The 27,013-nt window shown below is 43.6% G+C and overlaps 1 protein-coding gene across 4 annotated transcripts in view; it reads right to left on the bottom strand.

Moving 5' to 3' along the window:
- The window catches only part of KIAA0930 (KIAA0930 ortholog), a 57,076-nt gene that overhangs the window by 14,612 nt on the left and 15,451 nt on the right, over positions 1–27,013 (bottom strand). For all 4 annotated transcript variants that reach the window (XM_033148284.1, XM_033148281.1, XM_033148283.1 and 1 more), the window contains exon 2: positions 4,744–4,892. In XM_033148284.1, the coding sequence (XP_033004175.1) occupies positions 4,744–4,892 (149 nt within the window). The remainder of the gene's footprint in view (positions 1–4,743; positions 4,893–27,013) is intronic.

Raw genomic sequence — 27,013 nt, 5'->3', positions numbered from 1 at the left:
AAAAATTGGGTTTGAACCTCAGATTATCACAAGTCTTTTGCAATTCTTTTCTGTGACTGAGAGGAGCAGTGATAAGAAGCAATGGTGCCACCACTACTCTAATTCAAGGTAACCATTATGACCTCCAAATACTTCTCCCTTTGGATTTTAACTCAACCAGCTCCCAAACTCTCTCCTTCCCCCCCTTTAAAGTTTAATATGAGAGGTGTTATAGCCCAATGCTGCCTAGAAAAGTTCCACTCATTTCACAGTTTATGCACAGTAAACCCAAAGAATTGCAATAAATACCGGTAAGCTGTTTTTGCAATTCCAGAATGCAGCACCAGATATTTCTCAACAGGAGGCTATGGAGGTTATTGAACAGACTGGGAGGAGTTGGCCCCCTACGTCAATTGTATGTGCAATATTTGAGTCAGCACTTAAAAAGAACTTTTTTTCAATTTCAGGAAGAATTGCATGTATAGCCAAAAGTAAGATTCTGTTCTGGTTGCTGTTGCCAGTTCCTTCTTTCCCAATAGTCCCAGGCCACAGATCGAAATCTCGCCCAACTCTTGCATGACAATCAGGGTGGCATCCAGCTGAGAATAATTTTTTTCTTTAATGTCTTCATTGGCACCCAGTGTTGGTGCATAAGCGCTTAGAACAGTAGCCTCTTGGTTTTGGGTGAGTTTTATTCAAAGGGTTGAAAGTCGCTCATTAATGCCGGTAGGGACTTCTGACAAGAGCTTCACAAGATCGTTTTTGATAGCAAAGCCTACTTCATGTATTCAATGTTCTTGTTCAGGTGGACCTTTCCATAAGAATCTGTAGCCTCCTTTTTCTTCATTCAGTTGTCCCTCTTCTGCTCTTCCGAGTTTCTTGAAGCGCTGCAATATCAATGTTAAAATGTCTCTTGTGATGATGGCAGTTCTGTGTTCAGAACGCTCATTATCTGTGTTATCCAACAAAGTCCATATCGTCCATGTTCCAAAGCTCAATTGTCTTTTATGATCGCTGAGTGGTGACCCCACTGGGCGCAGTAATCCAGTCAGGGAAAAATGGAGGCAGATTATGTTCAGGGCGCCTTTTCTAGCCCTTGCCCCTATTCAGGGTGAGCAGGTAAAGGTAAAAGGACCGCTGGGGTTGCGACGCTCATCTCTCTTTATTGGCAGAGGGAGCCGGCGTACAGCTTCCGGGTCATGTGGCCAGCATGACTAAGCCGCTTCTGGCAAACCAGAGCAGCGCACGGAAACACCATTTACCTTCCCGCTGGAGTGGTACCTATTTATCTACTTGCACTTTGTGCTTTTGAACTGCTAGGTGGGCAGGAACAGGGACCGAGCAACAGGAGCTCACCCCGTAGCAGGGATTCGAACTGCCGACCTTCTGATCGACAAGCCCTAGGCTCTGTGGTTTAACCCACAGCGCCACCTGCATCCCTCAGGGTGAGCAAAGTGGATCCTAAATAGGACTGCTCAGTCATGGATACAGTTGCCGAGCTGCTCAACTGCCTCATTCCTTGAGTGAGAACGACTGAATCTGTATCCACCGCCCATGTGCTGGTTCATGACTAGGGGCTTCCAGATTTTACACTGGGAGGAGGACATCAGTAGAAAACAGGATAATGCTTCTGAGAAAGGCTGCTGGATGAGTGGACCATAGAAGGATCACATGAGGTGGGCAGACAGTGCATGACTTTCAAGGAGACACAAGATTTCCACATCAGAGAGGTCAGGCACAAAGCAGTCCTTAGTGAAGCCAAGATTCAGAGAGTAGTGCCCAAGGCAGTGTGTGTGCTGAGAATCAGTTCAGAGGCAAAGACTGAAGGAAGAGGAAAGGGAGAGGAGACAGGGACTAGCCACATGAATGTTGAAATTTCAGCTCTCTGCAGGGAATGGGCACTGTTGCCGAGGCAGGTGACTTCCCATTTGAGAGAAATAATTAAAAAACAAAAGCAAAATGCATACAAAAAGGCAGTGTGGTTTTATTCATACAGCACTGATAATTATTTTATTATATTTTACATAAACACAACTCAGGGCTGTGTCTGATTAAGTAGTTTATAAAATTATTCTAAATCAATAACATTTATTTTGTGGACAGTTTATGCAAAAATAAGAATGTTTGTAGTTTGTTTGTTTGTTTGTTTTGTTTTTTGCAGGTGCAGTGTGGAGTATGAGAAGGGGAAGAGGATCTGGGCAGAGAGATGGGCAAAAGAAGGTGCCACTTGCCAAGGGAAAGAAATATGCTTTCCATGTTAACAATACATCTTTGTTTGGAGTTGAATTCAACATCCCAGCAGCGACTGCATTTCACTGTCATTTCTCATTTTCTCCAACTTAAAGACCACAAATTGATGGCATATCAAGCTGCCACTTTCTCTTCTCTCGTTGAAAACAAAATTGCCACAGCTACCTATGCCACAATGAGCAAACACAAGCATGCACAGATCCACATTTTTGCCATGACAGGAACCAATCATTCTGTCGGAAATGGACATTTTTGCATCCTCCTCCTCCTCCTCCCACAACCACCTCTGCACTGGTGAGAAGATTTACTCTATACTGTACAGTGCTTCCAGCTTTCAGGTCGCATTTTATGTCAAATCAATATACATTATCATATAAACATCTGGTTGCACTCTGCCTTAAATGAGACTCATAAAAAGGAAGAGACATTTCATCAACCTGTAATCTATCACTAAATCAAGCTTTTAACCTATGAGAAGGAAAGAATAGGCTGCTAGAAGTGGCATTAGTGATACCGAGGTAAAGGAGGGAATGACTCATGTATATTTCCCCACTTCTCTTCCCCTCCAGCCTTCCCCATTTCCTGCTTCGCTCGATAGCTCTTCACTCCATCTCTCCCACTCCCTGGCTTGCCTCATTTCCCCCAGCACATTGATGCTGCCACCTCTTCACCTGGGCAGATGAGTTAGAGATACTGACAGATGCCTAGAAGAGCCATTTTATTTCCTCTCCTGCATTTCTAAGAGAAACAGATTAGTCCAGATTTAGGATAACAAATATCCTAGAAAGAGAGGAATGTATAGCCCTGTTCTTCAAAGCTTTTTTCCACCTTCTGTTGCTTAGAGGTGCATGCTGAGGAATTCCTGTGCACTTCACACACGGCCTTGGGGCACATAAACCAAGCATGTGCCCTGACCCAACCAAGATTCTCTGGTAGCTGTATATGGCAGGGGAAAGGTGCCAGTACTAGGCAAGCTCTTTGTCAGAGAAAAAGCTTCTCATGAATGCTCCTCATGAATGCACCCCACCTCAAAAGGCTTCTGATGAATCCCAAGAGCTCTCCAGAACACATTTTGAAATCCACTGTGGTATAGCCTTGACTCTGAGCAAATTCTCAGGAACCAGGAAGTTTCAAATATAGTTGTACCTTGGAAGTCGAACGGAATCCGTTCTGGAAGTCCGTCCGACTTCCAAAACGTTCGGAAGCCAAATCGCAGCTTGGAAGCTCCTGCAGCCAATCAGAAGCCGCGGAAGCCCCATCGGACGTTCGGCTTCCAAAAATAGTTTGCTAACCAGAACAGTTTGCGATGTCCGGGAGCCAAAACGTTCGAGAACTAATCTGTTCGAAAACCAAGGTACGACTGTACACAAGTACATAAATATACGCAGAAATAATTCCTCTCTCACAGTGACAGTTCCTCACATTGTGTCAATGTGTTTTGATACAGCATATGTGTGATTTGCTGCTCTCTCGCAAATGGAATGGTGTTCTGTATAAGAATGAACATGAGCAAAGCCCTGAAGTCTTTATTGCAGCCCTTAAGTCTAGGGCTGGGAAATATGAAGCCCAGGGATGGACTGTGGTCCTCCTAGTCTCTCTAGTTAGCCCTCGAGACTCTCCCAAGACCAGGCCCCCTCTCGTCTTGCTCTGTACTCTCCACAAGTGTTTTTGCCTGGCTGGAATGTGTCCCTGAACTGCAACAATGGTTCTTGTTTGCCTGGATGGAGGAGAGAGAGCGAGAGAGAGTGTAGAAACACTGGACTATTCACAGTTGGAATGTGCCCTGCTGTATCAAGGTGGGTGTAGCACCTGTTACCCATAGCCCAACCCACTTCTGCCCCTGCCCATCACTGCCATCCATCCCCCAGAAGATTGCCTGTGAGGGAACGCAAGTCTCTGGCTGAGAAATGTTTGCTACCCATGAGCTGTATCATACAATCACTTTTTAAAAACAACAACATCAGGTTACAATCTTTACATTTCATAATGTCCAATCTAGAAACAAAATGCATTTGTCTTCTGACTTCCAAGGGGATTTTTCGTGCATCACAAAATAGCTCCAAATCAGGTTGATTTAAGGGTACTTGTGGCCAGCATCGCAATCTTTATATTCAGGGAAATGAGATGAGCGGTTGTTAAGTGGGTATGTTTCATTTCCTCTGGAATTTTATAACATGAGCTAATGCCCACCACATGATCGCAAGCACCGACTGTCATACAAATGGCCTCCGGGTTCTAAGTGCTATAACGTGGGAAAGCACCCCAGGACACATAATTGTAGTATTCTTTCCCATTTCATTGCCTAAGATCATGATGGCCAAATACTTCATGTAAAAATATCTTTAATTTTTATAAGCCAGCAAATCACACACATCCCAAGAGTCTATCCAAGCGTTACGGCATCTCTCGACACACACAGCATTGCTCAGAATGCAGGCAATGCCAAAACACAAATTGCACTTAACTTGAAGGAAAATGTGCCTCTTGGGCGTAAGATTCCATTACCCAGCTTACCTTCTTCCCATCTGTATCGTCTCCACCAACGTATGACAGTTTCCTTCGGACATAGAAGAGCATGTCATCTTGCCGGGGGGCCCATTTCTCCATAAAGTAAGTGGAAAACATCCAAGTCCAGAACACAATGCGGTCATCTTTGAAACAACCTTTTAGAAAAGAGATCCATATTGGTTGGTTGGTTTGATTTATTCCTTGTCTGCCCTTCACCAAGGTCCCAGGACAGGTTACAACATTAAAACACAACGCAGTAGGCCCACAACTTTCATGCATTTAACTTGTGTGCCTTCAGCTTTACACGTGTGATAAATAAAAAATAAAAATAAGTGGAAAGGAGGTGGGTTTCCAGGAAAAAGGTCTCTGGAAAATCCCAACCACCACTGAACCCAATGGGTTTTGGCTAGAAACAATTTGGGCTTTAGGCACGATCCCTGGAATGTAACCGCTGCATAAGTTGCAGGATTACTGTATTTAAAACCAACAGCTTACAATCACAATCACGAAGACAATTAAGAACCGCCGAACCCACATTGCAGCAGTTTTTTAAAACACCAAAAGCTGGCCAATTTTTTCCATTTGTTTCCCAGCAGGATCCTATCCGGTTTGAAGCAAATATCTCCCTTGCCAACCTGCCCTTAGGTGAGCTGCAGCTGCAGCTGGCTCTCCCCAACCCCAGGGAGTGAGAGAAGGAGAGAAAACTTGCCAAGAGGACCAAGTATTGAACTGCACTTTGTGCTGGGCCTTTGGGGGAGGGAATCTCAGCAGCAAAAAAGGAACAGCAATGACATTTAGGAACCCATTTTTACAGCGGTGTCCCTGCTTGCCCCAAGCAATAATTTAGATTCATGATCAACCATTATTAGTCGTTGTCATTAATACGAGGCAATCACTTTCAGCTTATAGGCAACTTGAGCAGGCAGCTTCCTTGCTTTTCCCACCCTCCGCTTCAGCTGCCATAAATAAGCATGCTGATTTCAGAGGGGGGGAAGTGGAAAGGAGAAGCACAGCTGCTTCCTCACACTGAGATGACTGGAGGTGTTTCCCCCCCAGGACAGGGTGTTTTCGGACTGTTGGCTTATTGAGGTCCCGTTGTGTTTGCAACGGTGACCATCACTCAGCTCCAGCACTACCAGAAGGAAGACTTCATCCTGGAAAAAAATGTACACTATCTCTGTTTGCTCAGATATCATAAGGGGGAGAGAACAGAAAAGTCAGGCATCATTAGAAAGGCACCTTGTGCAGATCGTGCGAAGCACAGCTTTTATCACTATTTTCTACAGGTTATTGATGAGACTTGTCAGCTGGTGACAGAGGCTTGCAGCTCACTGCCAAGAGAGTCTTGGCAAGACCCCACACAAAAAGCAAATCATTTAATTACCACTCCTGCGTTAGCCTGCATGAAATATGCTACTATCTTGAAAAGGTCCCCTCTTAATTACCCTACAGGGACCCAAAACGGCGTGGGGGAGAGGAAAGGGAAGCTGTACACCCAGTCCCTGCTGCCAACGGGAGCACTTCTAGCAGAAATAAAAACAAGATCATTTGTAGGGTGAACGAGGACAATCTCGTGAGCAAAAACACCGATTTTGAAAGAGCAGGAGCACAGTCACTTTGCCTCTACTCCTAGGCAAAGGCACAGCCATAAAACTCAAGTGACAAAGGTCTTCCTTCAGGGTGAGGATCTGAAAGCTGTTTCCTAGCGGGGTGTGTGAAAACCTACATACCAGTTCTCTGTACGCAGGAGGACCTTTCAAGGAGGACCACTTTAATTAAGCAAACTTTAATCATCCAAAATTTTAAAAGATTCAGCATTTACAATGCAATTTTATATAGTGCTGCTTCTGGGTGCTCAAAGTTCTTCATGTACATCTTTTAAAGAATATTTTCCACACCCCTGCAATGTATTTTAATCTGTTATTTTAAATTGATCGTTTTTATGTTTTTTGTTGTGATTTTAATTGATGTTAGCCGCCCTGAGCCCGGTTCTCTGGCTGGGAAGGGCGGGGTATAAATAAAATTATTATTATTATTATTATTATTATTATTATTAAGTCACCATTATCCCATATGCCACAGATGGGGAGCCAAGTCAGACGACATCACAAATTTAAGGCAGAAGAGGTGAGATCTGAAATGGGAACTTCTTAACCAAAAGCCACTATGCTTTACTAACTCAATAAAGAGAAGCTGCCAAGAGAGGCTAACTATAAAATATAGACACCCAGCAGCTTGTCATAAAATAAAACCTGCCTCCCTCAAAAAACAATCTCATGGTGCTTCAGATGGCTGAATAAGAACCTGACCTTTTTCACATTTCTTACATAAGTAGATCATGGCACTGCAAATCACTATAGTTGCATCTGCGGGGTGGGGTGGGGGACACCTGAGCATAGACCAGGGACATCCAGGTTCAAATCTCCACTCAGCCACAAGGTTCACTGGGTGACCTTGACCAGACCCTTGAGGAACACTTGAGGGAGTTGGGCATGTTTAGCCTGGAAAAGAGGAGACTGGCATGACATATGAGAGCCTTCTTCAAACATCTCAAGGGCTGTCACATGGAAGATGGAGCAGGCTTGTTTTCTCCTGCTCTGGAGGGAAGGACTTGAACCAATGACTTCAAGTTACAAGAAAGGAGGTTCCGACTAAACATCAGGAAGAACGTTCTGATGGTAAGAGCTGCTCAACAGGGGAATGGATTCTCTTGGGAGGTTGTGGGTTCTCCTTCCATTGAGGTTTTTAAGCAGAGGTTGGATGGCCATCTGTCATGGATGCTTCAATTGAGATTGCAGGAGGTTGGACAAGATGACCCTCTCGGTCCCCTCCAATTCTAAAATTCTATGATTCTATATCAACTTCACATCTTTACTGAGACTGCTTGAAATCAATTTTTCTGGATTTAAAATTGAAGGATACCTGAAATGGACAGATGAACTGATTAAAAAATTCTGCTGCGCTGAATACATCCAACCTACACATGCTCTGAACTGGCCTATTATGTCCCTAAAGCTAATGCAAATGTACAGAATAATTGCTTGCCATGGTTCATGGAGAATCACAGCAATGCCCTGAAGAGGTTAAACTGAGAGTTCAACCAAGATGCTAAAGCCCAAGCAATAATTGCTATTGATTCTTCCGATGCCTGCACCTGCCCACCTTTAACACCTTTCCTTCCTCCTTTAAACTGGAGAAACAATCTGTATAGATCTATTCTGAAGCATCTCTCCCTGATACATTTTTACTAGGACTGAATAAAATGGCTTTGTTCAGCTGATCCAGACTTAGTGTTATTCATCTAAGTTTTACTCAGATGACCTACTGAAATCGAGGGACCTAACTTAAGTCATGCTCATTGATTTCAGTGTAAAACTTAGTTGAAAAAATCCAGTAGGTTGCAGGGCTTTTTAAAAAAAAAAAAAAGTGTTCAGGTTCAGGTGTTGAGATTTCTGTATGCAGGGGTTAGACTAGATGACCATCAAGGTCCCTTTCAACTCAAGAATTCTACAGCATAATTCTTCTGGTAACCTAAATAAAGGTATGTTTTGCAGACTATTCTCCACTTCTGTAATATTCTTAAAGGTTTGTGGTGCTAATGTCAGGACTCAAGTCTGCAGCAAATCCTGAACTTGGTACCTGAGAAAAATCAACCACGAATTCAGTCCATGTAGCATAAAACCGATTACAGCCAACGGCAGGAACTGAAATCACACTGCCAGTGATAGGTCAGAATGGATCGGCTGGCACATCCCCAACTTCTGCAAGTGTCCAGATTTGGCTTGTTTGCTGGGCAAAGGAATGGGGGAATATTCTGCGGTTGCCACGGTTTGTACTTGCTCAGACTGCCTTCATTTTGCTTTGCATCTGCCTTGCCCCACCCCCAAGCTGGCTAGAAGGAGGATCTGCTTTTCCATCAACTGATTTATAAGCCTTTTATTTTACCTTCTCCTTCATTAATTCCAAACCCAACTGCTTGCTAGTTCCTGAGGTGCCTCATTGCCCTCATACTGCAACATCACTATTAATATGACAAGCAGTGTATCCTCCCCACAGTAGAGAAAGCACACACAGGTTGGAAAAGGCACCCTTCACTAAGCGTAGCAAATTTACAACAAAAACAAATTACAAGGCCTTTGGGCCAACCTGTACTTCCGTTTTACTTACTCATGATCAATCTTGCAGCACATATAACCCATTTCTGGTCATCTTCTTCTTGAGCCCTTGCAAAGAGCAGAATCACCTGTGCATGATTTTGAACTCATGAGACTGTAATATGAAATACTGTATCCTTGACAATACTTACCTAGATGGATAAACACACCACAAAGCAGCTTCCTTCCTTTCCTCCTGACATCCTTCTCCCAAAGGGAGAGAGTTAAGTTTAAGAGCTGCCCTGCAGATACGAAGGTTCATGCCTTCCAAACTGTTTCCAACAGCGCCACCCAGAAGCTTCTGGGAAGATCAGAAACAAGGCATGAAAGCAGCCACCTCTCCTGCCTTGTGTCCCTTGCATTCGACACTCAGGTATGCTGACTCTATGGGCCATATGCTCAATGGGAGAGCATCTGCTTTGCATGCAGAAGGTCCCAGGTTCAATTCCTGGCATCTCCAGGTAGGACTGGAAGAGATTCTTGCCTGAAACCCCAGAGAGCAACTTCTGAGCCACATGGATCAGGGGTCTCATTCAGTACAAGGCAGCTTTCTGTTCCTCTGAACATGCAGTTAATCATAGCTAACAGACCTTAAGACATATCTCCTGTGCATATTCCTTACCCACTTGGAAAGCCATCCAAACTAGTGATATGTCTTAGCAGTAAATAATCTAACTACGCATTCGATGAAAACGTATTTTTTCTGCATCTATTACTAACCACTTTGAGTACTGGGTGATCCCAATAAGTTCTAGTTAAGTTATTTTACCCATTAACTTAAAATCATGTGTCCGTGTGTTTTATTTACTCCACGCGGGTGATGTGTCATTGACTTGCAAATGAGGGTTAAATCATGATTTCAGATGAAAAACTCTCCTGAGACTCACCACTGATAGTTCTAATAATGATGAACCACCATGACTTAGTATTGTGTCTGAGCCAGTGTCAGATAAACTTTTCTATGATTGAGATTTTGGCAACTTCTGTGGTGTGTTTTAGAGACAGAAGGTACATGAAGGGAGCAATCCACCTACTCACAAACCGTCTTCTGTGTATAGAAACAGATATTTATTTCCATATAATCACCTCTAGATAAACATTGCTGTTATTTTATTCTGTGCTAATGAGTAGCTTGGCTGAGGTAATGTGCAAGGTTACCAGTGCCTGTGTCCTGTATGACACTACTCCCTAGAGATTTGAAGGCCTGAGGGCACGGCTTCCACCAATTCTTTTATCCAATGGCATTTATCAGTTCATGGTGACGGAGGTTTCTGGCCTCGTTTAATATGATGAAAAGGTTGTGGGTTTAACTTCCATGTGCTACGTGGCTAATGTTAATAATATCACAATACATCAGAAAAGTAAATGCATCCCAGTAAATGCAACCACCATACGGATAAAGGAGTTTGCTAAAAGCACTGACTTATCCATCCCTTATTTTGTATAATTCTTACAATGTGAGGTTGTTCCGTGTTTGTGAAATGCTCTCCCCAAGGAGGTTCGCCTGGCACCTTCATTATACGCCTTTAGGCGCCAGGCAAAAGCGTTCCTCTTTAACCAGGCGTTTGGCTAAGCAACATCCAATGCCTTTTCAAATGTGGGGGGTTGGGGGGTGCATATTGGATTGTAGTTGTTTTTGTTTTTATTATGTATTTTGTGTTTTTATATTGTGATTTAATGTTGTAACCACGCTGAGACCTGCGGGTATAGTGCGGTACACAAATTTAATAAACAAAATAAATAAAAATCAAAAGGTTTATTATCCAGTTTAATTCCTCTCCACATGTATTATCTTGTTGTAATCTTTACAACAACCCCACAATTCTGTATTGGTTATCCCTACATTATTTCTGTGTCTCTGCATATACTGGGGATAAATCTAGAGGAGAAATTAATTTTGCTTCACGTTTTAATGTGAACCCACCCAATTTACATTTCCTGAACCCATCTGTGACTGAAGCACAGCTATCCTTTGGAATTCGCACTTCTTTGTATTTTGTGATGCCGACACAAGTGTGTACAAAGATGTGCAGTTACTGTGCAAAAACCCATTACACTAGAGACAGTGGCTTGTAAAAAAATACTGTATTAGTTAATTGGGTTTGAAAATGTGTCTTTTAGGAGAAATGTGCATATACTTTATGCAGAAATGAGAGTGAAGTGCACTCAACACTGTAAAATGAGAAATTGGGAAAAAAACCAAAGGCAACACATTTCTCCTTCTTTAGCTGAGCCGAGGGTCTCCAAAGGCTTCCTAGAGCAGTGTTTTTCAACCACTGTTCCAGATGTTGCCTGGTGTGCCGTGGGAAAAATTGAAAAATTACTTTATATATAGTCAATATAGGCACAGAGTTAATTTTTTTTAACATTTTCTAATGGTGGTGTGCCTCGTGATTTTTTTCATGAAACAAGGGTGCCTTTGCCCAAAAAGGTTGAAAAACACTGTCCTAGAGAGTTCAGGGCAGAGGAGGGATGTGAACTCCACTCATTCTTGATTTGTAACACTGTCTCTTAAAGCACAACACTGCTTCAGCTCTCTCTCTCATGCACCACGAAAGAATCTCCCCCTTCCAGCCAGGGTCTCCAGCAGCTGTATACTGTATTGGTTTTTAAGAAATATTACACTAAACATCAACCACTATGAACAAGAAACAGAAGCACTGTAAGAGGGGAAACAGTAGTTTTCTGTTTCTACACGATGGAAATTGTCAAACTGATTTTCAATAAAGGAAAAAGATTACCAACGTTCTATTCCATTATTCCAATACAATTTAAATTGTTTCCAGTCTCTTTCGAAGTTATTAACACTCCGCAGAGTGTTACGTTAAAGAATTCGGATAACTTGTAAAGTAATGAGCATTGAGCCCCAAACAGCCTTTTGAAAAATCTCGTTACTGTAGTTTCCTAGCAATGGCAACAGAAGTCAGGGGGGGGGGGGGAGATAGTCTGGGCAGTGCTACAAACTGCTCTTTATTCTAGTGCAGAATAAACTCGCCGTTACCTGCTAAATTGACTGGATGTTGCATGCATGCTGCAGAATGGCCTTTGTTGTAGGATGACCAGTACAGGTTCTCCAGAGAATGGGAAGGGAAAGAAATGTGTTGGCTCTCTAGAATACGGCTTCATTACAGCACAACGTTATGTAACCCATTTCAAACATTTGGAATGTTTTGCTTATGTTGTCTCCATAGCTGATCAGAACAAGAGTTTGTAAATGTGTGGTGTCTTATGTGCAACAGCTTTTGCGTTCATTTCCATTAAATTATTTTCTCTACACACACATTTGAATATGGTGCTGGAGGAGACTCTTGAGAGTCCCATGGACTGCAAGAAGATCAAACCTATCCATCCTTAAAAAAATCAGCCCTGAGTGCTCACTGGAAGGACAGATCCTGAAGTTGAGGCTCCAGTACTTTGGCCACCTCATGAGAAGAGAAGACTCCCTGGAAAAGACCCTGATGTTGGGAAAGATGTAGGGCACAAGGAGAAGGGGACGACAGAGGATGAGATGACAGTGTTCTCGAAGCGACTGGCATGAGTTTGGCCAAACTGTGAGAGGCAGTGGAGGATAGGGGTGCCTGGCGTGCTCTGGTCCATGGGGTCACGAAGAGTCGGACACGACTGAACGACAACAACAACAACAACAACACACACACACACACACACACATTGTGCTATTCACGTACCAATCTTATACAAACACTATGTCCAAACAGCTGACCTAGTACAATTTGTGCTGGCCAAACTCCTTTCCATCTGTAGCATGCAGACCCACAGGGCCCTATGTCTTGGATGCTAACAGCTGGAAAGACCCATAAACTTTCTATAACATCTTGGTCTCTGAGCCAGTGGATTATGAATGGCTTGCGTCAACTGAAGACAGAGTTGTTGTGGCCAGTGGTTGCAGAGGCTTTGAAGTTTGCAGCATGTGTGTACTTTATTAATGCTATTCTACTTAAATAATACCTAATTAGTAGTTTCTTACCCATGTCAAGCATTCTGAACCAGTGTATATAAAACAGGTTTAATACAGCCATAGAGCTTCTGTGGCCAGTTTGTATGTTTTCCCCGGAAGGTGGTGGACTCTCAGAGAAAGATGCTTCAGCATAGAAGCTTTATTTATGCAGATTGTCCAGTATAAAGGAGGCAGGAGATGTGTTAAAAATTGAGCAGATGCAGGCATGGAAGAAATCAGTAGCAATTATTACTTGGGCTTTAGTATCTCTGTTGAACTCCCAGTTTAACCTCTTCAGGGCATTGCTGTGATACTCCATGAACCATGGCAAGCAATTATTTGTACATTCACATTAGCTTCAAGGATGTAATAGACCAGTTAAGTGAACTGTAGCATAAGAGAGCAGACCAACAGATATGTGGGTTAGGCAAGGCAAGTCAAACGCCACTCATCTCATATAAAATCCTCCAAAATTTCACACTTGAAAACAGAGATACTCTTGCGTAATTGCGGTATTCATTTTCTCACACCGATCTGAACACACATATTCCCCTGAACATTTACAAATAAGGCTCTTCCCTGCCTGCTCTACACTTTGAACATTAATTGTACAGAATCTGTGAGACACTCTACGCACATGGGCACTATGTACCAAGCCCTTCATGTTTTTGGCATCCGTCTGCCTCGTGAGACAATGGAGTGCGCCTCTAAGGGTGAGATCAAACTGCTACATTAGCAACATCCATGGTGCACAAGACTGGGCTGCCCAGACACCAATATTCCCCTCTCGGCCTCAATGATGTACTCCAAAGGAAACCAGAGCAATATGTTAGGCACCAGCTTGGCTGCAGAGTTGCTGGAAGAAGGTGTACAAGACACCATCCAACCATCTTAGGTACCCCACTCTGAATTTGTGTAGGATTTACTCATTAGCCTTTTCTTCTCCCAAGGATGTCCCTCAAGGCACTGGAGGTTTAGGACCAAAGTTTTCCTTCTCCTAGATGGGCTACCTTCCCAGGTAGATGAGCCCCACCTGCCCCTCACTGCCCTCTACAGCATGTGCAGTAACTGCCTTCTTGACCAGTGGACCATTACTGGTCATGTCCACTAAATCCACCAGAGCCTGTCTTTGCACACAGGGGGAATCACCAGCTCACCTGGTTTAGCTGGCCAGTCACATGCTGATAGCTTCTAGAAGCCACAGGTAAGAGCTGTATCAGTCCAGCAACTGTTCAGATGGGAAAGTTGCATGCCAGCCCTAGGCATGCTTACTTGCAGGTATCCCACTGCAAGTTGATTCCATGAGGTTTCCTTTCAAAGTTACAGGGCTTCAGACTTGCTTCTTCCCCATTTACTTCAATGGTGCTTGAAAAGGAATGAGCTCTTTTGACCTCAGTGGAAGATTTAGGAGGAGGATCTTGGAAGCTAGAGTTAGTTAGGAAGCTAGAAGTTAGAAGACGGAGCCTGGCAGGATGTGATTGGGACACACAAACCACACGGCACCTTGAGGGTGGAGTCTGAGGAGCGTGTTAATAGCAAATATTCTTGTGAGGTAAAATAAGTTTGTTCTCTCAATTTTAGCTACCTGCATTGAGACCTCACTCCTTCCCCTGGAGACGCTGAGGCCAGAGAATCCAGCCTGTTCAGTGTTTTAGCCATTCCATTCTGTTTCCCTCCCACCTGACTTTCCTTCCCTCTCAAACAGTTAGTTACTCACAAACAAACAGGGGGGGATTGAGAACTCCAGTGAGAAAACATTGGCACAGCACTAGGTGAAACCCACGCTTACCAGAAGCTGTATGCATGCAGCACTCTGGTATTATCCTTATTCAGCTAAACATAATAATAAAAAAACACCCAGCCCCAGATATCCTCCTGCACACATCAAAAGTGTTTGTAGGCTCAAGGGTTTGGAATGAAATTATAAACCTCAAACTGCTAAACCCTTTAGCATTTACAGGGGAAAATAGCATAAAAGATTTTAACGAAAATATTAGATTAGCAATCCACTACTACAGAGTTTATTCTTGATCCTCTTACTGACACACAGGCCGAGCTGGAAAGAACTCACTAATCTTAGGAAATATCACAAACAAGTCGCATTACCCCACTAATGTTTAACAGTGGAACAGGCTGCCTCAGAAGGTTGTGGCCTCTCCATTGGAGGTTTTCAAGCAGAGGTTCGATGGCCACCTGTCATCTTGAGATTCCTGCAATGCAGGGGGGGGGGTGGATTAGATGACCATCGGGGTCCCTTCCAACACTACAATTCTATGACTCTAGGAGTCCATGTTGTCTCTTTTTCTCCAAATTTCCTTTGCCACAGTGACATCATCATTGGCTGTGTAGATACCATTTGCTTACATGATCCCCAGTTGGCCAAGTGTATCTGTCAGTGATCCAGAAAGAAAGAAAACCAGCAAGCAGAAGTGCGAGTGGCAATGACAGGAAAACAGCAACAGCAGCAAACATTTTAGGGGAAAGATGAATATTCTCATAATTAAATGTTATGGGGAAGAGTTGCTTTACCCTCCTCCCTCCCTCTCCCCCAGGTCAGAGAAAGCACCATTTCTAGCCTGAAAATCAAACCAGGATATTCTACCCAGCCCAAAGATGCTGCTCAAAGTAACACATTAAATAAATCTGAGAAAAAATTGTAAATGTGGGTTTTAAAATGCACATGTGCATTCATAGGAGAACAGTAATTCAAGAAATGCCTCATTCTCTCATTAAACAGAACACAAATAGGCCTTTCAATTCGGAAGAGGCTCCCACACTTCATGTTTCCACTCGGCTGCCAGATCTCATCCCAATGCCCTTTAAGTGGACTGACCTGCTCTATTTCTTCACTGCTTCACATGCCAACCCAATTTTTTGCCCGTCTGCAGTGAGTGAGTCACTGGCAAACACACTCCTACACCTCACGCCAAACTCGTTACTCATACAGCTAATAAGTTGTCAGGCGGAAAAGTGGGACAATGGAGTCAAAGATTGTGGATCCAATTGCTGCAGAGGAGGAATCCAAATCTAAAATTTTGACCGCTACACATGGGCTGAAGTTATCTATGCTCCTCTGAGTGCCTTGCTCAGATACATGCTCAGCAGGAATAATAACAACAAAACGCCAAACAAAGAATTTAAAACCAAAGCCATGAATACATTTATCATACACACACATCTGCTATTGTGTCTATATACACAGAGAGGTACTTACTACAAGTAGGAAGCTTGCTCTGCCACACAGACCCAATACCCATGCGTTTGCTCCACCAAGTTAGCAATGACCACATTGTTGTTGCAATTGTAGCATGTATTTGATTTTGTTGGAAGCTGCCCAGAGTGGCTGGGGAAATCCAGCCAGATAGGCAGGGTACAAATAATAAATATTTATTATTATTATTATTATTATTATTATTATTATTATTATTATTATTATTTACAGGAAGTAAAAACCTGGCAACTTACCATGGGGTAGAAGCAACAACTTTAGCTCTTGTGTCAAGGGTGCATCCCAGACAAGGAATACACATGGCAGAGAGTTAACCCTTTACAGTATTGTCAAAGATAGCACAGTCGTTTCTATGGCTCCGAATTCCCATGCACACCAGCCGAGCATCTAAGCATCTATTCCCAGGTCTGCGCTCTCTGGAGCAGCTGCAGCAACAGGGGCAGCTCTCCCTCCACCTCTTTATGTACCTTCCCCCAACGGGCTGCAAACATGCAGCTGCGAAGAAACCATTTCCTGTCCCGTGGGTTTACTTGCCAGCTCATTTCACTGGATCACCCTGGTTTTCTGAGGGAGGGAGAGAAACTTCTACCTACTTTCTCCACACCACACATCATTTTGTATGCCTCTATCTTGTCCTCCTGTGCTCCTTTTTTCCCCTAAACTAAAAAGCCCTAGATGTTCTACTCTTTCTTCAAGAGAGAATGTGCTTCAGTCCCCTTTCCCTTTTGCGCATGTTTTCCACTCCACCTCCTTTTTCAAAAGGAGTGATGGGAACTGCGAGTGGTTCAAATCTCTAACATGATAGGCAGGTGGATCAGGTTACAAGTAATCACAACTGTATCCTGCCCTTTCTCCAAGGAATTATGGGCTGTGCAAATAGGATGAATCCTCTCCCCAATTGGAGAGAGAGAGAGAGAGAGAGACAGAAGAGGCCTCACTCAAGTGTCCTTCATGGCTGAGAGATATTTGAATCCAGGCCTGCTCCTGCCTAAGTCTGACCCACCCTCCAGTATAGGACCACAGGCACCTGGCTCCAATAACCTCCTTTGCCTTTGTGAAGAGAGATGCTGAGGAAACTCCCTCCAGCATCTCCTTTAGTGTCTAAAGATACTAACTGACAAGGCTTAAAATAAGAAAATCCAGGACAGCCTTAGGGCATAGTGAGAGATGTGCAAGAAACCCGCAGCACAGAATTCACATTTCAAGAACAGGCCAAGAAACCTAGTCAGCATTATTTAAGCAGCACAGACACTCCTGAAATAGAGGTGCAGACCCTTTCGTCAGGCATACGAGGCAACCAAATGCAAAACACCATGGCAATACATTAGCTTTAGGCATCTTAGCTTTGGGGAATCTGGTCTAAGACATGTCTGCTGTGCTAATTCTACAGCAGGAGGGGCGCCTGTTGCCCTCTAGTGGTTGGAGGACTGCAAACCCCATCAGCTTTCCACCACCATGACCAATGGTGACCAACAATGGGAGCAGTTGCACAACCGTATCGGCTTCCCCAGCCTCGTTGTACACCTTCAAACTTGCTTTTGGCCGTTGCAGTTGGTGTCCACTTCACATCTACACAACTGTGTCTCAACTTGTGGTTCTCAGACTGAGAAAGCCTTTGCAGTATTAGCCGTGGTTGCTTTATCTGAAGGTCAGTAGTGGTGCAGCAACAGGTAAACCACTACCACCGATCTGCCTCTGCAGTGCAGCACAGGAGCGATGGCCATGTTTACGCTCTGTTTATACACTGCAGCAATGACTCCCAGCGTGAGCTGCCTGCAACCTGGAGCGCTGCCCAGAATCCTTTGCAACATGCAGAGGTTCTTCAGCAGATAAAGGTTCATTTATAATCCACAGATATAAAGGGGGGTGAATAGGAGCCAACTCTTAGGGGCTAAGATCTCTTTTTTGTTGTTGTTGTTCAGTCGTTCAGTCGTGTCTGACTCTCGTGACCCCATGGACCAGAGCACGCCAGGCACGCCTATCCTTCACTGCCTCCCGCAGTTTGGCCCACACTCATGTTAGTAGCTTCAAGAACACTGTCCAACCATCTCATCCTCTGTCGTCCCCTTCTCCTTGTGCCCTCCATCTTTCCCAACATCAGGGTCTTTTCCAGGGAGTCTTCTCTTCTCATGAGATGGCCAAAGTACTGGAGCCTCAACTTCAGGATCTGTCCTTCCAGTGAGCACTCGGGCTGATTTCCTTGAGAATGGATAGGTTAGATCTTCTTGCAGTCCATGGGACTCTCAAGAGTCTCCTCCAGCACCATAATTCAAAAGCATCAATTCTTCGGCAATCAGCCTTCTGATGGTCCAGCTCTCACTTCCGTACATTACTACTGGGAAAACCATAGCTTTAACCATAGCTTAAACCATAGCTTTAAGGTCTCTTTAGCTCCCCAATAAAATATTTGAGGGGGCTGGGACATTACCATTCAGATGGTACGTATGCACTACATCTTGGGATTGACTATGCAGGGTGGGGCTTACCTGCCCCCCTATTTTATTCAAGTTTGGTACCCCAGGGGGGAGTAAGTTTCAGGAGCTGCTCTCACCCCAAATACATTTACAACTTTCCCCCTTTCAAGCTCCCATCTAAGGTAAGTGGTGAAAGAAAAAGGGGAAAGATAGGAAGTCATTCATTCATCTAGGAATCTTTCTTTTGCTTTCTACAAGCTTCCTGGAAACAGTTTAATTTCACCCACCAATTAAATGCCATACAACACTCTTTAAAATGCCAACCTTAAAATATCCACAATCCATTGAACCTGCTCCATAAGCAAGCTAAAGTAAAGCTGAACTATTCTTTGTTCCCAATGTGATCTAAATACCGTACTGATCTGGTTTGCAAGGCGCACTAAGCCAAAACTTGGCCTAATGAGACTGTGAGCTCCCAGACAACATTGCCCCTCACACAGTCACACTTCTCTGAAGTCTCTCAGCCCCACTCACCTCACAGAGGGGGAGGAGGAAGGGAAAGGAGAATGTTAGCCGCTTGGAGACTCCTTTGGGTAGTGATAAAGTGGGATATCAAATCCAAACTCTTCTTCTTCTTCTTCTTTCTTCTTCTTCTTCTTCTTCTTTTTCTTCCTTGGTACCTTTAACTGCTGCAATGCACTGAGCGAAGCCAATGTTTGGTTCAGTGATGTTGTCCAATGTGGTTAAGCAGGGGGCAAAACTAGTCTTTATTTCCCATGGGTGAAAGACCCAGTTTGGCACACCCACACACCCAATGGTGCGCCTCTGGAGGCTTCACCTGGGGCAAAATCCTGGCTAGCCCCTCCTCCCCCATAGCTACAGCTCTGGGTCAATCTCTCTCCTCTCACTAACCATGAGCTGATCTTGGCAATAGCCCTGTGGTTCAGTGAGTAGAGAGAGAACCTAACCGCGATTCCTGGTTCAGACAAGTTGCTCAGCTAAACCTTGCTTAGCTTAGCACACCAGTACACCTCTTATTTCCTTTCTTTCCCTCTCAAAGCAATTAAGAATATTTCCAATTAAAAGGGCATCCAGCATGTTGAATCTCTTTCTCAACCAGAAGCCTTTGTACTCGTAATTACATGTTTGCTCAAAATCTTTGGTTATAAGATTAAAATGCTGAGATACAAAGAGAATCACTTAAAGGGATGCCTAAGGCAGGTCCTGCATTGCAGACAGCTTAGAAACCATCTGAGAACGAAAAAGGGAATCGTTGCCCTTGCCTATTTTATTTATACAATTCGTATCCCACTTTTCTATAAACAATCATATCCACAGCATCTTACAAGACCCAAATAATGTTTAAATAATCACTAAATTTGGTACATGCAATTACAAAGGAAAAAGAAATGAGAAGCAGCAGCAGACTAAGACAAACGACTAAAGATTAAAAGTTTGCTTTAATTGGAGAGTTTTTAAAGCTCAGCTGAAAACAAGAGCAGGAGTCCAACACATCTTCTTGGGGAAGGAATTGCAGGTTGCTGGGGCCACTGCCCAAAGGGATTGACAAAGAGCAGGGCCTCTGAGACTAAGCTTAGGAATCAGCCAGCTTCACGTGTGGAAAGAGGAATCGGGAGTTGTCCTAGCTGAGGATCATTCAGGGGTTTTAAAAGGTTAGCATAACTTTAAAAGCACTTTAAACCGAGCCTGGAAAAGGACAGCCAACCAGTTTGAGGCGGCATCAGATGAACTACTGGATATTCTCTGATCTCCAGCTCCACTCAAGGTACATTTTGCACAGCAGCAATTTCCAAAGCATCTTTAAAAGGCGACTGCAAGGACAAGGGACCTCTGGTTCTTGATCAACCTTGGCCCAAGAGGTTGTTGGGGAAAGTCACATACACCTGACTTCATACACGACATCATATATGACACCAGGTGTGGGGCAGGGCAGGGCAGGGCCTTCACAGGAACTTCAGGGGGCAGATAGTGGGCTCCGATTTCTCCTCTGCAAGGGGGTACACTCCCAACTGTCCCTCGGCTGATGAGCAGGAGGAGAGTGCCTGCTCAAGGATGGGGAAATAATTTCCAATCACTAGAAACTGTTTCTCCCTCTTAGAATCCGCAATAATCCAATGTGAATGGATCTAGCGCAAGAATTATCATGGCCAGTTCTGATTTGTCTCACTAGCTGAAGCTAGTGCTTTTCACCATATCATCATCTGAATAGCCAGACCTTTGGGCAGGAGGTGGGGGGGTCTATGCACTTCATCTGTTCCTGCTGCCATTTGGACTGTATCCATGATAATAATATAAGGTATTGTTTGTTTTGCTTTAGGTTTATATTGTGTCTTTTGCTTTTAATATATTCATGGGGGGTGGATGTAAATATTTGAAATACATAAATAATAATGCAGGGGGGAAACCACTGGATCTACAAGCTGTATTCTGGATCCTAAACTGCTTGATTGGGGTGGTGGGGTGGGGAGAGAGATTGTAATTCCAGTTAGAACAGACAATATCTAGTTTGATCATAATATTTTTAAAAAGACTTTAAAAACCATTCTACACTACTTTGGCCTGAGGCTATACAACCCAGACACAAGGGAAAACTAGGCCAGAACTGAAAAGTGGGAAAGGTGGCAGTAATCCCTTCTTCATAATCTAAAATTCTACACACTTGCAGCAACTGAAATCAAGTGGCCTATCGTCTCTGAAACCTGGAAGCTGCATACAGCCACCATCAAGCACAGCTAATAGTCAATGACAGACTTTTGTCTAATGAATTTGTCTAATTTCCCTTTAAAGCCATCAAACCTAGCCACCTTCTAAGCCATCTTGCGGCATAGTAGTTCATAAACTGAGGCGATTCCTTTTGTCTGTCCTGAACTTCCTGCCAAGCTGGTTAATCAGATGACCATGAATTCCAGTATTCTGAAGGAGAAAACCCTCCGTGTCATAGAATCGTAGGTCTACACTACAGTGGTACCTCGACTTACAAAGTCGACTTCGTAAAGTCGAAAATTTCGGAAGCGGCGGCCATTTTTTCGTTTCCGGAGGTCATTCGGAAGTCGAAAAATGTGGAAGTCAAGTTGCTCGTTAAGTCGAGGTACCACTGTATCTGTTTTGAGGTGCAGTGATCATAACTCTGTACCTTCTTCAAACAGTTTCCCAGTTCTCTTTCATTGCCACAGCCTGCTCATCATCATCATCATCACTTTTAATTTGTATACAGTGGTACCTCGACTTACGAAGTTAATCCGTTCCGCAGGCGCGCTCGTAAGTCGAAATCTTCGCAAGTCGAAGCCGCCATCTCGGAACGGGGAAAAAAATTTCGTACGTCAAAAAAAGCCCATTGAAATCTTCGTAAGTCGAGTTATCGTGCCGCCGCTTTCACTTCGGAAGTCGAAAATTTCGGAAGCGGCGGCCATTTTTTCGTTTCCGGAGGTCATTCGGAAGTCGAAAAATGTGGAAGTCAAGTTGCTCGTTAAGTCGAGGTACCACTGTATCTGTTTTGAGGTGCAGTGATCATAACTCTGTACCTTCTTCAAACAGTTTCCAGTTCTCTTTCATTGCCACAGCCTGCTCATCATCATCATCATCACTTTTAATTTGTATACAGTGGTACCTCGACTTACGAAGTTAATCCGTTCCGCAGGCGCGCTCGTAAGTCGAAATCTTCGCAAGTCGAAGCCGCCATCTCGGAACGGGGAAAAAATTTCGTACGTCAAAAAAAGCCCATTGAAATCTTCGTAAGTCGAGTTATCGTGCCGCCGCTTTCACTTCGGAAGTCGAAAATTTTGGAAGCGGCGGCCATTTTTTTTGCTTCCAGAGGTCATTCGGAAGTCGAAAAATGTGGAAGTCGAGTTGCTCGTAAGTGGAGGTACCACTGTACCGTCTTTCTATCTTACAATACCCAAGAATAAAAGCTGAAGAAACAAAGAATGTACCCCTTATAACCATCTAATGCAATACAAAAATGTGATAATAAAACAGAACTTTAAAATAAGCAACCTACATCAAATAAAGTAACATTCCACAATCATTAGAATAGCATAGAATAATGATATCAGCATATAAAAATTAAACAGAAATCCACTCTTAACAATTACAATAAATAATTTCTAAACTACACTGAATAACACAATGGCAATCCACAGTGCATAAAATAATACAATACAAATTGAGAAGCAGAGACTGGAGGGTGGAGCAAGGCAGGTGGAAGGAGGCCTTGCCTGATGGAGTCTCTCCCTCACAGTTCTTCCTCCAGGACCAGCTTCCTTATGAGGACTCCCAGGGCCAGGGGTGCAAATCCCCATTATTTCAACACCTTCCCAGCATCTGCTCCATTCTCAAATGAGCACTTTACCACAAATCTCACTAGATTATCAAGAGGCTCAACTGCCAAAGCGAATTGCTATAATCTAATAGATGAACAAGAGAGGATAGGGATAATCAAAAAACATATTCACAGATCTAGCAGAGCAAGCAGTTACAGACACACCAGAAATAGGCTTCACCTTCTACCTCATAATAGGCCAACAATAAAATCAAAAGGATTTATACTGATCTTCAACTGAAACTAACCTATGTATGTTGAGTTAATTTAATATTTGCATTCTGCTTTTCCAGTGACAAATGTTGAGCTCAGAGTAATCACAATAGTATTAAATAGTATTAAAAAACAATAGTATTTTTAAAAAAGCATACAAAGCAAACAGCAGCAACAAACTCATCAAAACAATTAATACAATTGAATAAAGTCATAGCAACTCATAGTATTGCCCAGTTACTTCGTGATCACACAGAATCTTACTCCAAAAAATGGATTAGCTGTACAGTATGTACAACTGCCACTTCTCTCTTTCCTTGGCCTATGCCCTTCCCAATCTAAAATCTAGACTGGGAACTCTTGAGCAAAAGGGGCTGTTTTTTTGCTTTGTAAACACCATGTTTTCAAAGTGCCAAGTTGAATTTTTGTCAGGTGCAGAGAACGTGTTAGGGCTCCTGCTTGGATTCCACTGGCAATGGTCCCCTCCGGCAAAAGTGTGGCAGAGAAGAAAGAACGACACAGAACTGCCAACCCCTTGCCATAGTGGTCACTGTCAGTGAAACCTTTGCACAAAAAGAAGATATGTCATACCAAGATGGTTGAGTTTCTGTTGTTCTGATCAGGAAAATTTCTAGTTTTTAGGCTTTTCTTGGCAATGCGTTTTAATTACACGCTTCCTGTTTCAACAAACTGCATGCACATGGAAAGGGGAAGAGGAAGCATCTCCAACCATGGGAAGGGGAACTATCTCCGATGGTGGCTCAGAAGCATGCCAGCAAACAGGGTTCAGGAAGATGAAAGCATCTAAAAGCAAGCTGGTAGACAAAGCACTGCAGCATAGAGCTGAAGCAATCACCTTGACAAAATTGCAGCCATTCTAGATCACTCTTCTCTGTCAAATCACGAAGGCCATTATTGTATCTGCCATGCCAAGCCCTGACAGGGCAAGTGCCTTGGGAATACTTGTTGGTTTAAACACTGGCGAACGGAGCCGCTTGGCCACCCGGAGCGGTAAATGCGGGGGCACCCCCCGGGGCGGGGTGTCACTCCGCAGCGCGCATGCATCATGCATCGTGATGTCATGATGCATGCGCGCTGTGAAGCGCAGTCCATCCGGGCTGCCGTGCGAACAGCAACCTTACCAGCTACCGCAGCGCCGCCGCGGCTTGGGAGTCACGGGGGTAGCGCCGAGTGTCACCCCCTCCAGGGTGGCACCCGGGCGGCCCGCCCCAACGCCCCCTTGCTCCGCCCTGGGTTTAAAGAGGTGAGGATGGTGGCACTAGAAATTCATTGCCCAATGGCCAGCAGAACCCTGTTGCGAAAAGTAAGTAGAACAAAAAAGAACCAGAGTGACCCACACACCCTCTTGCCCGCAGATTGGGCATACCAGTCAAGTTTTTAAGATGCATTTTGGCTGTATATATAATAGGTGCAAATGCATAAATATTTAGGAAATATAAAATTGGTGTGTTAATACCTTCAATATCTTAAGACATTTAAGACATTGCTTACACTGTTTGAAATTTTCAACAGCGTAAAAGTATTTCAGAAAAAAAAAAAAAAATTCCAGGCAAAGCTTTGAATTGGATTCAATATTTTGTGACATTTAAGCTACATGAAGCGTATTTTACTGATTCAGCCCCCAATTAAGCATTACAGTTCAAAAACTTTTCACTATTGGGAAAACATTTCAAGACATTTACACAGCACATAAAATTAGCATGGTTCACTTCACCAACTTATTAAAAAGTTTTGTTACTTATCATGTCAGACATGACAAATCATATATTTATGTATGTGTTATTTATTGAAATACTCAGTGCTTTTCTTCTGGGGGGGTGGGGTGCCAGTCCTGCATATCCTGAGTATCCCCAGAAAAAAAAATGCACTGGAAATATTTATAAACTGCACTTTTATAGGATATATCAAGGTGGTCAATTTAGGTCAATGATTTTTTTCTGGAAAACTCAAACCATCGTCCACCAGCTCTATGAATCTGTGCTTCACATAACCTTAAGACACCACAAAAGTTTAAGATACCTCTACCCAGGCAAAGAGAAGCCTGGTACATGACAGCTTGCAATGCTAAGAAATCATCTGCATATTGGGCTGATTCAGACATGAGATTTAAATGGCTCAGATTATTTCAAGTGGAATGGGCCTTTATCCAGATCCCTCAGAAAAGTGAGGCCTGCACATACAACTTTCTCTCTTTCTCACTCTTGCAGGGGCCAGATCCTGGGCAAGGGGTTGACTACTGACCAGAAGAGGTGGCAACCATGGCATATATTCAAAAATCAAAATGTGCCTACAGGCCTAAGACCTACCTACTTGGGCTATCCACCTACGTGCGTTTGTGTGCTCCTCTCCTCCTCCACATGGTCACAAAGAGGAATTCAGAAGCTTGGGCTCCCATGTTTGATTAACCACAGTTTGTCATGTCACCCAAACTCAGACAAACTGTGGTTAAACTTAAGTATGGGTAGTGAAAGCAAGCCAACTTCCAACTGCAGTTAATGAAGGTGGCTCATTTTTACAAACCAGAGTTAAGATTAACTCTGCAGAGGAGCCCAGGGACTGCTAGCGTAGTTCTTAACTGTACTAAACCATGGTTTCATATTCCGTCCGAACACTGCTACTGTGTTGAAACATATTCTTACAAAGCATCCAGAAGAACATGTTTATGACCGATCTTGCACATTTCAGTTGCTGGCTCCGTTATTGATCTTCAGAGCTGTTGAGCACCCAAAGCTGCCATGCCCTTCAACTGGATTTGCAAATGCTCTGCAGTCCCCTTAAATCAATTCCTCTAAAGCGGACCTGCCTGTAGGGGTTTGGCAGCAGCCCAATGGAGGCTTACTAATTCTGAAACAAGGTATCCCTGGAAGCCCTACTCAGCACTTTTCCATCACTAATAATAGAAGTGAGATCTAAATCATGATCATTTAAATTCTGGAGTTCCTCCAAATGCAGCCCAGGGAGTTCTACCACAGAACTGACTGCATTTTTTTTTTAAAAAAGTACTGAAATGCAGCCAAAGTTATATGTGGGCTTTTCTTTGGACCTCTGGCATCTTGCATTTATAGAAGAGAAAACACATTCTACTGCCAGGAAGAGATCTGGGTCCCCACACAAAAAATGGCACTGTCATGGACGCCTTCCTTAACTGCAGCACAACAAACAAAAGCAGAGCACATGCTTAGAACCCCTGGCATCCTTAGTCAAAGGCTCTGGCTGAGACTTTGGACTACCACAGGCAATGGGACAGATCAAGGTCTGGCAGTGTAAGGTAGTTTCATTTTTTAAAAAATTAAAGCCTGTTCACTGTTTAAAACAATTCTAAACTCCGAAAACAACATATGAAGAGCTATAGGGTTACATCTCACTGAGATGTGTTGGCCCTCTGAATAGTTCACCCCAAATTTTAGCTCTTGTTTTCCTTAAGGGGAATTAACACAAGCAGAATAAGCAAACCACAAGTTCTCCTTACTGATAAAATGGGAGTTAAATACAGTGGTGCCCCGCAAGACGAAATAATTCATTCTACGAATTTTTCCGTATTGCGGTTTTTTTCGTCTAGCGAAGCGGCAATGACAGCCGCGCTCCGCTAAACGAAAAAGAAAAGACGAAAATTTTTCGTCTTGCGAAGCAGCCCCATAGACTTTTTCGTCTTGCGGGGCAGCTTCCACTAGACGAATGCCGTTCGTCTAGCGAGTTTTTTGTCTAGTGAGGCATTCGTCTAGCGGGGCACCACTGTACTAAGAACAGATTGCTCACCCCTCTGTGACTTCCTGTGTACAACTGACAGTAATTAAACACACGCACCCCAACCTGAAAAATATGAGCAACACTTAGAAGTGAATGGCAGCCGAATATTCATCAATAAGGAATTTAAAGAGGTATGTTGCTTATTGTTAAGCTCAGCATGCAGGGTTTGCTTCCTCTAAGTGGCAGAATATGTAAAGGCAAAAG

Source organism: Lacerta agilis, chromosome 5, assembly GCF_009819535.1.
Source record: "Lacerta agilis isolate rLacAgi1 chromosome 5, rLacAgi1.pri, whole genome shotgun sequence".
In the NCBI taxonomy this organism is placed as follows: Eukaryota; Metazoa; Chordata; class Lepidosauria; order Squamata; family Lacertidae; genus Lacerta; species Lacerta agilis.
This window is presented reverse-complemented; position numbering and strand designations above follow the sequence as displayed.